This window comes from Haliotis rufescens, unplaced genomic scaffold (assembly GCF_023055435.1).
Source record: "Haliotis rufescens isolate VD_foot unplaced genomic scaffold, xgHalRufe1.0.p SCAF_16, whole genome shotgun sequence".
Taxonomy (NCBI): domain Eukaryota; kingdom Metazoa; phylum Mollusca; class Gastropoda; order Lepetellida; family Haliotidae; genus Haliotis; species Haliotis rufescens.
Window position 1 is genome coordinate 4,220,019 of NW_025963846.1, and position 12,016 is coordinate 4,232,034.

The following is a 12,016-nucleotide window of genomic DNA, read 5'->3' on the forward strand; positions in this document are numbered from 1 at the left end:
GAGGCTCATATATATATATATATATATATATATATATATATATATATATATATATATATATATATATATTGTGTAACATTAATCCTGACAAGGGTGTTAAAGGAGTAACTTCAGATCAAGCGCTGACAATATCTAGGTCACATTGACATGTACAGTCAGCAGTCACGGGTGATGTGAATAGCATTGTGAGGAAGAAAATCTCACTCGTTCTAAATGTTTGTTTGCTGGTAGCGTCGGGATGAATTCCTTGGTAGCTGTGTTCAATGTCGCCTTAACCTTGTCGGAAAAGATGTCATGATATACTTGTGCAATATACATGCTGGTGTATCCCTTTAATGTCGAGTAAGACACGGAGTATCCCTGTTCAATGTCGGGAGAGACACGTGGTATCAATGTTTGTTGTCTGGTTACATACTGGAGCCTACCTTTAATGTCGGGCTAGACACGGGGCATCCCTGTTTAGTTTTGGGCTAGACACGGCCTGGCTATCCGTGTTTACTGTCGGGTGAGACACGGGGTTTGCATCCCACATGATATGACCCTAAAAGTGGATCTATCGATGACTTAAGACTGTAGAGTAAGGTTTACTATAAGTCCGTGCGTTTTTACAGGGGTCAGTGTGGTCCAGGTTAAAGAGGTTCCACTATAAGTTCAGTTGATTTCACTGGAGTCGGTGTAGTCCGGGATAAAGAGGTTCGAAAATAAGTCAAGTTGATTTCACTGGAGTCGGTGTAGTCCGGGTTAAAGAGGTTCCACTATAAGTTCACTTGATTTCACTGGAGTCGGTGTAGTCCGGGATAAAGAGGTTCGAAAATAAGTCAAGTTGATTTCACTGGAGTCGGTGTAGTCCGGGTTAAAGAGGTTCCACTATAAGTTCACTTGATTTCACTGGAGTCGGTGTAGTCCGGGATAAAGAGGTTCGAAAATAAGTCCACTTGATTTCACTGGAGTCGGTGTAGTCCGGGTTAAAGAGGTTCTACTGTAAGTTTACTTGATTTCACTGGAGTCGATGTAGCCCGGGTTAAAGAGGTTCCACTATAAATCCGGTTGATTTCACTGGAGTCGGTGTAGTCCGGATTAAAGAGGTTCCACTATAAGACCACCTGATTTCACAGGAGTCGATGTAGCCCGGGTTCCACTGTAAGTCCACTTGATTTCACTGGAGTCGATGTAGTCCGGATTAAATAGGTTACACTATAAGACCACCTGATTTCACTGGAGTCGATGTAGTCCGGATTAAAGAGGTTCCACTATCAGTCCGGTTGATTTCATTGGAGTCTGTGTAGTCCGGATTAAAGAGGTTCCACTATCAGTCCGGTTGATTTCATTGGAGTCGGTGTAGTCCGGATTAAAGAGGTTCCACTATCAGTCCGGTTGATTTCACTGGAGTCGGTGTAGTCGGGATTAAAGAGGTTCCACTATCAGTCCGGTTGATTTCATTGGAGTCTGTGTAGTCCGTGTTAAAGGGGCTCCACTATAAGTCCACTTGATTTCATTGAGGTAGATTCAGTCTAGATTATAGAGGTTCCACTATAAGTACGGTTGATTCCATTGCGGTCGGTGTAGTCCGGGTTCAACTATAAGTCCGTGCGTTTTTACTGGGGTCAGTGTAGTCCGGATTAACGAGGTTCCATTATAAGTCTGGTGATTTCAATTGAAGCGTTGTTGTCCACATAAACATGGTTTGTCCAACGTGTATTACCTGTACTTTTCCCTGCGAGCTTCATTTGATCAGATGTGAGTATTCATTGGAAGTTTCAGATGACTACGTTTTTGATTATCACGATCTCACCCCTCCATCCGTTATAATGAACTTGCCCAGTATGAGCACGGAATACATCACTTATTCCACACGACACTAACAGGGCATATTAATTACGACGTGAATATAGCGGTTTAACACCTGATGGGCCAACAGCTGTTACGACTCGCGTAAAGTTACAAATGCAGTGGTGTGTTTTATTTACCAAAGCTGTGGTCACAATTATTTCCACATGGCAAATTACCTAATTATGGACAAGCAGTTCATCTCAGACATCAAAGTATTGAATTCAGGCGAGTGAGTGAGTGAGTATGGTTTTACGCCGCTTTTAGCAATATTCCAGCAATATCACGGCGGGGTACACCAGGAATGGGCTCCACACATTGTACCCATGTCGGGAATCGAACCCGGGTCTTCGGCGTCATGAGCGAACGCTTTAACCACTAGGCTACCCGACCGCCCCGCGATCAACAGATCAGCCGTTTATTTTGACGTTGTTGTTGTTGTGTCTCGATATTTGTTTGGTGTATAACGTTTAAGCCTTAAACATTACATGATTCTGTCCCGATGAAACATTTATAGCATTTGTTTGGGAACGTTTGATGCGATGGTGACGGCGGTGGTAAATCAATTCCACTCATCTACCCATCCCTGCATCCGTGCTGAAGTATGCACTTTTATTAAATCTTCATAATGAGGTGGGGGCACGGGTGGCCCAGTCGCCTTAGGCGACGCGATTCGCTGTGCAGTTGCGTCTCTTGGGCACGCCAGAAACCAATGATTGTGGGTTCGAATCCCGGTTCGCCCCGATTATGTTTCTAGGTTTGTCAGCACCATACCAATGCTCGTGGTTTTCACCGAACTGGTAAATGTCTGAGACCTGCATCAATTCGGGCTTTCCTCCCACATTAAGCTGACACGCCGCGATATAACTGGAATACTGTTAAAAGCGGCTTTAAACCCAACTCACTCACTCACTCATAATGAGGTCTTTTTATCTTAGCAAACATAACTTGATGTAGGTTTTATCTGTTTCCACGTGACACACCTGAGAGAACACAATAAATACAGTACACATACCTTATCCTGTATGCCAGAAGTACGTGACTAACACAAGTGGGAATTATTTGCTTACTGGAAATGTGATAGAGGCCCACTAGGTCAGGCCTGCCTTGAACGTGAAAGCGGCATGGTTACAGCAAATACGACACGGTTAGAATTGTGAAATACACAGCGTCAGACGCTGGTTTGATTTTGAAATGCAAAACCTATTGCGTAACTCACGCAGATTACGTTTATACCTGTGGCTGACTCGTCAGTGTTTGCTAGAAAACAGGCGCTTTCTCCCGGAGAAGTATATGTGGTTGGTAGGTGTAGCGTCGGGAATTGTATTGACTGGAAGACAACAGTGTTGACGGGGACGAAGATAACATAATTCTGACACGTATGGATGACTGAGGATTCTTAGTAGCATGAACATATGACAGTGTTCAACAGTAGTTCCCTGTATGATAACCAGAAACTTCACAATCAGCGGTGATCAGTCATCAATATTTACACGTATAACGAACGGAGATCAATAATCAATCCTACTCATAGAACGAGAACTTGATCAACAATGCCGCGTCATGGGCGCAGACATGGACATGGACTCAGAAGTCACGGCCATTTTGGCCACGGCGGCCATTTTGGTCATGGCGGCCATTTTGGTCATCGCAGCCATTTTGGCCATGGCAGCCATATTGGCCATACCAGCCTTTTTAGCAATGGTAACCGCATCGGTCGTCATGGGCGATCTAACCTTTCTCCGGGAGAGATGTTGCTTCTAGATCAACTCAACAACCCACTGAATTCAACAAACATGATGATGAATGTGACAACTGCTTACCCGACAGGAAACTACTACGGAATTCTGGGAACTCCCGGAGGTGCCCGAGTTATGGTGTCGTCTGCTCCCGGGTCCAACGTCTCTACCCCTCAGTCTGTCGGGTCTTCGGTGGGTGTCTGGCCGCAGACGCCGCAAGGTGGTCAGGTCCTGCGTCAAGTCGGGTTTGAGAGGGTGCAGAACGAGCCGAGCGCCCCCTATATCAACCCACCTCCGTCTTATTCAAGCGCCACTGTGGATTACCAGGTAGTATCAACAAATGGCACCCCCGGGGGACACTTGGAGCCATTAGGGATGGAAGATCAAGGGCAGAGTGACAGGTAGTGACACTGTTTCTAGTTGTGAAGCTTCGTGTCTGCATGTTCAGTTCCGATACCGAATGCATTATGTTTTCCCACAACAGTCTTCAATATACCAGTGACATATATTATTGTATTGGGGGTGACCTGTAAGTAATCCTGTCTAGGCCAAGCTCCCAATGGTTAATCGCATGAGCAAAAGTCGGTGTACAGTGACCAGACTCGATTATCCAGTGTCTCTCCATTCTATATCAGGAGAAACAAATGGGCACAAGAAAGCATACCGAGTTGGGTTTTTTATGTAATTGAAAAAAAATAAGAACTCTACTCTTGTTAAATTTGACTATGTCTATTTAACTATAACTCTTTCCTGCTCATGTTTATAAAATTTATTCTGTGAAATATTTAAATAAATAAATATCATAATGCCATATTTATTGATACATTTATTAATACTTCTTAATGAAGTAATAAAGAAACGATTTCTTCACAGAATTGGAATAATGGGCTTTTTACCACTCTCTTTAAGCAAGGAAGTAGAGCTGACCCCAAAAATTATAGAGGTATCACCCTCCTAGATATTATGGGGAAAATCTTAACAAGACTCACTCTTTGGTTTGAACTTTAAAATTGCATATCCGATTAACTGTTTGGTTTAAGAGAGGGTCATTCCACCAATATCATATTTGTGTACTTCATTCACTGGCACGTAAATTTTAACGGAAAAGGGTGGTAAATTTTATTGGTTTTTTTATTGATCTTAAGAAAGCTTTTGATATGATTGATAGGACAAAATTACTCTTTTTAGGCTGGACACAATGCGTGGAAATGTATTTAATGTGCTTAAATGTATGTATAGCAACGTCAAAGCTTCTGTGAAGCTCAGCTTTTCACATGTTACAGACGTGTTCCTCCTCACGTGGTATTAGATGAGGATTATGCCGCTCATAGTATCTTCATGGATTGTAATATTGATGAAATACGTTTGCTCTTACATGCTGATGATGCGTCAGTACTTGCTTATTCTGTTATAAATCTGCAAAAAGGTTACCAAGTTTAGATACTGCTATAAATAGGGATTAATAGTAAACATTAATAAGAGTTAAGTTATATTTTTTTAATGGAGAAATGGTCCACTATGGGGGAACATATGGAAGGGTGTCACAGGATAAATATCTCGGTATTTTAATTTCATATAGAAATAAATTTACTCAAGCATGTACAAAAATGTATTACTTTAGCTAAACAGGCGAACAAGGCTTTAATAGCTAATAAAAGGATGATGTTCAAATATCTGGTCTTAAACGTTGATATATAGTATAAAATCCTAAGCATTGAAATTATACATACTAAATATTGTAAATATACCTTGAAAATAGGATACAGATCTTCAAATACTACTGTATAAGGGCCGTCATACAGCTGGAATATTGCTGAGTGCGGCGTTAAACAACAAACAAGTACTTTATAAGCTGAACTGGGTAGAACGAGAATATATGAACATGGTATTGTGAGAGTAATTAAGTATTGGATTAAGCTATTAAGCTAGCCTTTAGGCAAATATCCAAAGAGCTGTTATTTCATGCTGTGTAAATATGATGAATTAGGTTATACAAATTGTGTTTCATTTGTGAGATATACATTTTATAGTTATGGATTTGTGTTGTATGTATGGCTGATGCAAGATGTCGGAGACTGTGATGCTTGTATTTATATTAATACATTTCAGCAAAGAACAAGAGATTTGTTTATGCTACAATGGTCAGACTGTATATCTAATTCCCCAAGACGAAAATTATATTGTACCTACAAATTCTTATTGCATCCATCTTCCCGAGGCAAGGGAGTTAACTGACTATAAAAGTCCAGTTTCCACCCTTGCTGAACTAGCCGAATTTTGGCTGGACTAACGAGTCTTTGCATAGTCCAATCAAAATCGCGCACCCTGTCGTGCAGATTTCGGTCGATTGCAGCATTTGCAAAACATGTGCACCGCCAGCTCGTTATCAGCAGATATTTTCCAAATCTTTTCATGTTTTTAATCAAGGTGCTCACGTGATTTGATGCATTTCGCGATGTAAGACCCGTTTTATCACAATATAGATCTTGTGTGAAGCAATGATCAGACTGGGCGCCACCATTTTGTGTGAAGCAAACGCAAGTGATACGAGAGGTGGAATCTGATTGGTCATTGGGGAGGCTTAGAATTGACATAACTGGTAATAGCCACTGGTGGCGCTACGATCGAGCCCAGTAATTCCAGCCAAGTTTGGCAAGGGTGGAAACTGGACTTTTAAAGTCAGTTAACTCGCTTGCCTCGGGAAGATTAATTACATCCTGAAAAATACATGTAATCAATCAAGACTGTAAATTTAAGAAGAACTCATACAAACTTTAGATATTGTTGGAATGATTTTAAATACAAAAATATCGAATGTCGATTGATCATGATTTTACTGACAATTTATGCAACTTCTGTAGAGAAGAGGTCAAAATATTTACCCCTGTACTATAATGAATATCCTGTCATGCATAAGTTTGTATCTTTACGCACATCACATGACGACCGCATTATATTCCAGCTAGTTCTTTATCTTGAAAAAATGTTTAAATTTAATTTTTTTTTTAAAAAACAACAAAATTTGAAGCGCTCTGCCACAATGTGTCTATTATTATCCAATCATCTTTTTCTATTTGCCTCATGGTCGGACCATACGGAATTAATTCTATTCTATTGATTTGTGGATGGCTACTCTTGTGTAAAAATAAGTTGGTTCAATGAAGACTGAGGTAAGAAATGAATTTGAAAACTCATGACCCTCACCATGTTGGAAAAGTAAATTTGTGGACAAGAAAGCAAATATATTGATTTTCAAGGCTACGATGTCTGAAATACCCGTCAGCATTTATAACACTAGAAGTATTGCGTACTGACTAAGCCTGCTTGGTTTGTTGTTTAAGGCCACACTCAGCAATACTCCAGCTATATCGATGCCGGCGGTACTGACCAAGCGCCAGTACAGTTTATCTTTTGGATACAATATCGCTAACTTATGATATGTTATATGAAAATTAAACATGATATTATTGTTTATCGTGGAGATCTGTAAATAACCAACTCACTATTTTCAAATCAACCTTTTGACAAAATTAACTGAGAGGTACAGATTCCTTGGCCCCTCAGTTCATATTCCCTGGAGTGAGTGAGTGAGTGAGTTAGGTTTAACGCCGATTTTAACAATATTCCAGTTATATCGCGGCGTGTCAGCTTAATGTGGGAGGAAAGCTCGAAGTGATGCAGGTCTCAGACATTTACCACTTCGGTGAAACCCACGAGCACGGGTATGGTGCGGACAAACCTAGAAACATAAAATGGGGCGAACCGGGATTCGAACCAACAATCATAGGTTTCTGGCGTGCCCAAGGGACGCAACTCTGCACAGCGAATCGCGGCCCCCTAGACGACTGGGCCACCCGTGCCCCCTCATATACCCAGGAACAGGTCGCCATCAAAACGTCTTTTCAGAAGTGACGTCGCCATTTGCATCTCTCTTTCTTTGTGTTTGCGTAATCTCCAAAACATTCGAAAGGATTCTAGGGTTATCGGTGACGTTTTGGAATGATCATTGGTGATTTCATAAAAGACAGGTACCCGTGATCACTAATATGCTATTTCTGAAATTAATTTCTCCGAGTAAATATCCGAAATTTAGATTTCAAAACATGCTGTACATAACGCCGTGAGTGGTGATTTAGTAATGTGTAAAAAATGGCGACGATTTCGATGTACCTAATTTTCAGAGGTCATTTTCAGTACTTTTGCTTGGTCTAAAATGCCAGTGAATGATAACAGGGAATTTTCCACCTTATTTACAACTGTGAAGTGTATTTGTGTTGGTGATGTATTTTGAATGTTATTCGACTTCAAAGTGAGGGTTGTAGAGGAGGGACATACATGTCCCTGTGGCATCCAGGGGGTGAAAACAGGATTTATCTCGACCCTGGGTGCAATCTGACGAGATGCACGTTTTAGCGGATATTCCAGCACTGTTGTAGTGAACTGGTCCAGGCTGTATAACAATATATAATCAGACTCCCGTGAACATCCGGGTTCTATTTAGTCTACATCAACCCAGTTTCTTGTAGGAGGTTAATGGGATCGGGTGGTCAGGCGGGTGGCCAGGCTCGCGGACTTGGTTGATGCATGGCTTTGTATTCCAATCACTGGATTGTCCGGTCCAGGCTTACAGATCTACGTCATATGGATGGAATATTGCTGAGTGCGGCTTTAAACAAACCTAACTTTGTTTCTTTCAGTTCTAACGCCAAGGGTCAAGGTTACATTGACCTCTTCCCCAAACCCGTGTCCACCTCGCGGGACTCCCTGGAATACATCCATGCTGCCCCACATATCAGATACCGCGATACATCGTCACGTGATGGGGACTCCCAGAGCAGAGGCTGTTGCGTCATATCCTGAGAGTATCATTGACGGACGATCCTGTGTTTATCAAGGCAAGGGTGACATCATGTCAACAAATACAATGTTGCCCTGTGACGTGAATTATATAAGGCTCACTACCCCATGCCACTCCATAGATATTGACTCCTGTGTTCAAAGGTTTTAGTGCAACGGGTTACCTTGTACGATTGACGGTATTGGAGGTATGCTTGGTCGGGCTTGTGTGCCCATAGACTCCACTGTGATGACATGGGAGGCCTGATGAACTGTGCTCAGCCTTCGCAGCACTGTCCTTGGCTGCACAAGGGAAACAGAAGCCTATGTGTTTTTCAAATGGCGAATATGTTATTTCAGATGGTAACGTAACTTAAAGCAATATAATAGAACAATATGTTATTTGCACAGAAACAGACATACAATTCACACGTATCTAATACAGTTTATAGGACATTGTTGAAGAGGCACTGGCTACGGTCATCAGTGTTTATTTACTTTGACGTAAACATTTATTAGTTACAAACAAGTACACAGTTATGCATATACATATTCGAACACATATCTAAGGTACTTCTTTGTCTGTACAGAATCAAACACATACACAAGATAGACAATATGCCCCGTTAATATTTGAAATACAAAACAGGGGGACAATGCCAAGTATCTAGATTATAAGTTCGTCTGCAAAGAAAATGATAATATATACAGTACCTGCAGACATAAAAACAAATGTAATTCTGCACTCAATATATACGAGTATGGCTGTGCATAATAAAACACAAGCCGCACACACACACACACAAACATAAATGAGTTTATGTGGTAGTGTAATTTATTGTTAAACAATGATTGTAACTGTATTACATTGTTTCTATTGAGATTCTGTGGAAGGTCATTGCATTGCAATTGAACAATAATTATTTATCAGGAATGTAGTACTATTTAATGTAAGCAGTGGTGGGTAGTTATTATATTTAAATGCTCGAATTATCTGTAAACTTCCGGAATAGCATTGATGGACGTCAAATATTATTCTGGAATATTCTGTGATGTTAAAGCGACACTGGACTGGTCTGACAAAGTGTAGAAATGTTGGAAGCTGGTAAGACTAAATACGTTGAACGTCATCTCACATTTCATCTGACATTACATCAAGACCGGATTTTTTGTGAAGATCACTTTTCACTCTGGTGTTCACCCTAGGCTTTTCTCGGACGCTGGACCACTGTTCTCGCGAGGTGATTATTATTCTTGTCATTGTCATTTCACTGCTCTCACATTTTATACTGCCGTTGAATATTGTACTACCACTCTATTGTGTACTGCTATTGTAATTGATGTGCAGTTATTTGTATTGATTTGTAAACCTAGTTAATTTTAGAATACAATTGTTGATTGAATACCATTTGTTGGTTGGTTGTTGGTTTCTTTTACGTACAGATTTTCTGGGAATATAACTGAGGGTCAAAAGAAAACTGATTTTGGGTTTGTATTTAATTTAAATTGAAAGAACTTATGTTAGATTTGATTATGTCTATTTAACCGTCACTCATTATAGCAAATTATGTAATCTTTGGCTGTGTTATTTTGTGTAAAAATAAATTGGTTCAATTAATTTGAAACCAGATGATCCTTACAATCTTTTTCAATTTTTATTTGAGACAATTTGTCATATGACTGAAATAGTGAGTCCTATTTAACACATGGACTGTAACATAAACACCATGCCTTAATGTTGCGAAGTGAAATCCTAAAATCTGTGTGACCTTGACAAAATAATATAGGGCCTTTCGTACAATGAATAAATATTTTATTTTATTTGTCTATCATACTTTAAGTTGCTCAGTATTGTTGACAGGATATGATAGGTCATACTATCATACCCAAGACATAACAGGTATGATGAGTTAGACTACCCTTTGTCTCCCATAAAACAAATACATTTATAGCACATTGTACAATAACGGATAAGACACGTATTTGAAATGAAAACATGTAAATATGTATTTTGTAACATTGTCATTTATATATTATAGAAAGGAGCCCAGAGAATCGTTTCACTTCAAGGATGAAACTGAAGAAATCTAGTCTTGCAACAGTATTGTAAACTCGCTTGGAGATATTTTGTTTCAGGGTTTCTATGAGTATCCCGATAAAAGTCTTCAAGAATGCTTCTGTGTTGTATTGATGTATTCAAATCTTGTTGTATTCAGTGTTGCTAACAGGTATATGCTAACAAGCTCCCTCACAGTTTAGACCTCACTCTGTGAACGTCGTCGCAAGCTCCCTCACAGTTTAGCCCTCACTCTATGAACGTCGTCGCAAGCTCCCTCACAGTTTGGCCCTCATTCTATGAACGTCGTCGCAAGCTCCCTCACAGTTTGGCCCTCACTCTATGAACGTCGTCGCAAGCTCCCTCACAGTTTGGCCCTCACTCTATGAACGTTGTCGCAAGCTCCCTCACAGTCTGGTCCTCACTCTATGAACGTCGTCGCAAGCTCCCTCACAGTTTGGCCCTCACTCTATGATCCTTGTCGCAAGCTCCCTCACAGTCTGGCCCTCACTCTATGAACGTTGTCGCAAGCTCCCTCACAGTCTGGCCCTCACTCTATGAACGTCGTCGCAAGCTCCCTCACAGTTTGGCCCTCATTCTATGAACGTCGTCGCAAGCTCCCTCACAGTTTGGCCCTCACTCTATGAACGTCGTCGCAAGCTCCCCCACAGTTTGGCCCTCACTCTATGAACGTCGTCGCAAGCTCCCTCACAGTTTGGCCCTCACTCTATGAACGTCGTCGCAAGCTCCCTCACAGTCTGGCCCTCATTCTATGAACGTCGTCGCAAGCTCCCTCACAGTCTGGCCCTCATTCTATGAACGTTGTCGCAAGCTCCCTCACAGTCTGGCCCTCATTCTATGAACGTTGTCGCAAGCTCCCTCACAGTTTGGCCCTCACTCTATGAACGTCGTCGCAAGCTCCCTCACAGTTTGGCCCTCACTCTATGAACGTCGTCGCAAGCTCCCTCACAGTCTGGCCCTCATTCTATGAACGTCGTCGCAAGCTCCCTCACAGTCTGGCCCTCGTTCTATGAACGTTGTCGCAAGTTCCCTCACAGTCTGGCCCTCACTCTATGATCATTGTCGCAAGCTCCCCCACAGTCTGGCCCTCACTCTATGAACGTCGTCGCAAGCGCCCTCACAGTTTGGCCCTCACTCTATGAAAGTTGTCGCAAGCTCCCTCACAGTCTGGCCCTCACTCTATGAACGTTGTCGCAAGCTCCCTCACAGTCTGGTCCTCATTCTATGAACGTCGTCGCAAGCTCCCTCACAGTTTGGCCCTCACTCTATTAACGTCGTCGCAAGCTCCCTCACAGTCTGGTCCTCATTCTATGAACGTCGTCGCAAGCTCCCTCACAGTTTGGCCCTCACTCTATGAACGTTGTCGCAAGCTCCCTCACAGTCTGGTCCTCATTCTATGAACGTTGTCGCAAGCTCCCTCAGTCTGGTCCTCATTCTATGAACGTTGTCGCAAGCTCCCTCACAGTCTGGCCCTCACTCTATGAACGTCGTCGCAAGCTCCCTCACAGTCTGGCCCTCACTCTATGAACGTTGTCGC

At 41.8% G+C, this 12,016-nt stretch overlaps 1 protein-coding gene across 1 annotated transcript; it reads left to right on the plus strand.

Annotated features, from left to right (window-relative positions):
- The first annotated feature begins 2,700 nt into the window (after positions 1-2,700).
- On the plus strand, positions 2,701-9,805 carry LOC124144261. The gene is made up of 2 exons (XM_046513589.2): positions 2,701-3,967; positions 8,264-9,805. The coding sequence occupies exons 1-2, from the start codon at positions 3,381-3,383 to the stop codon at positions 8,424-8,426; spliced, it is 750 nt and encodes a 249-aa protein (XP_046369545.2). The 5' UTR covers positions 2,701-3,380; the 3' UTR covers positions 8,427-9,805.
- Positions 9,806-12,016: the final 2,211 nt, after the last annotated feature.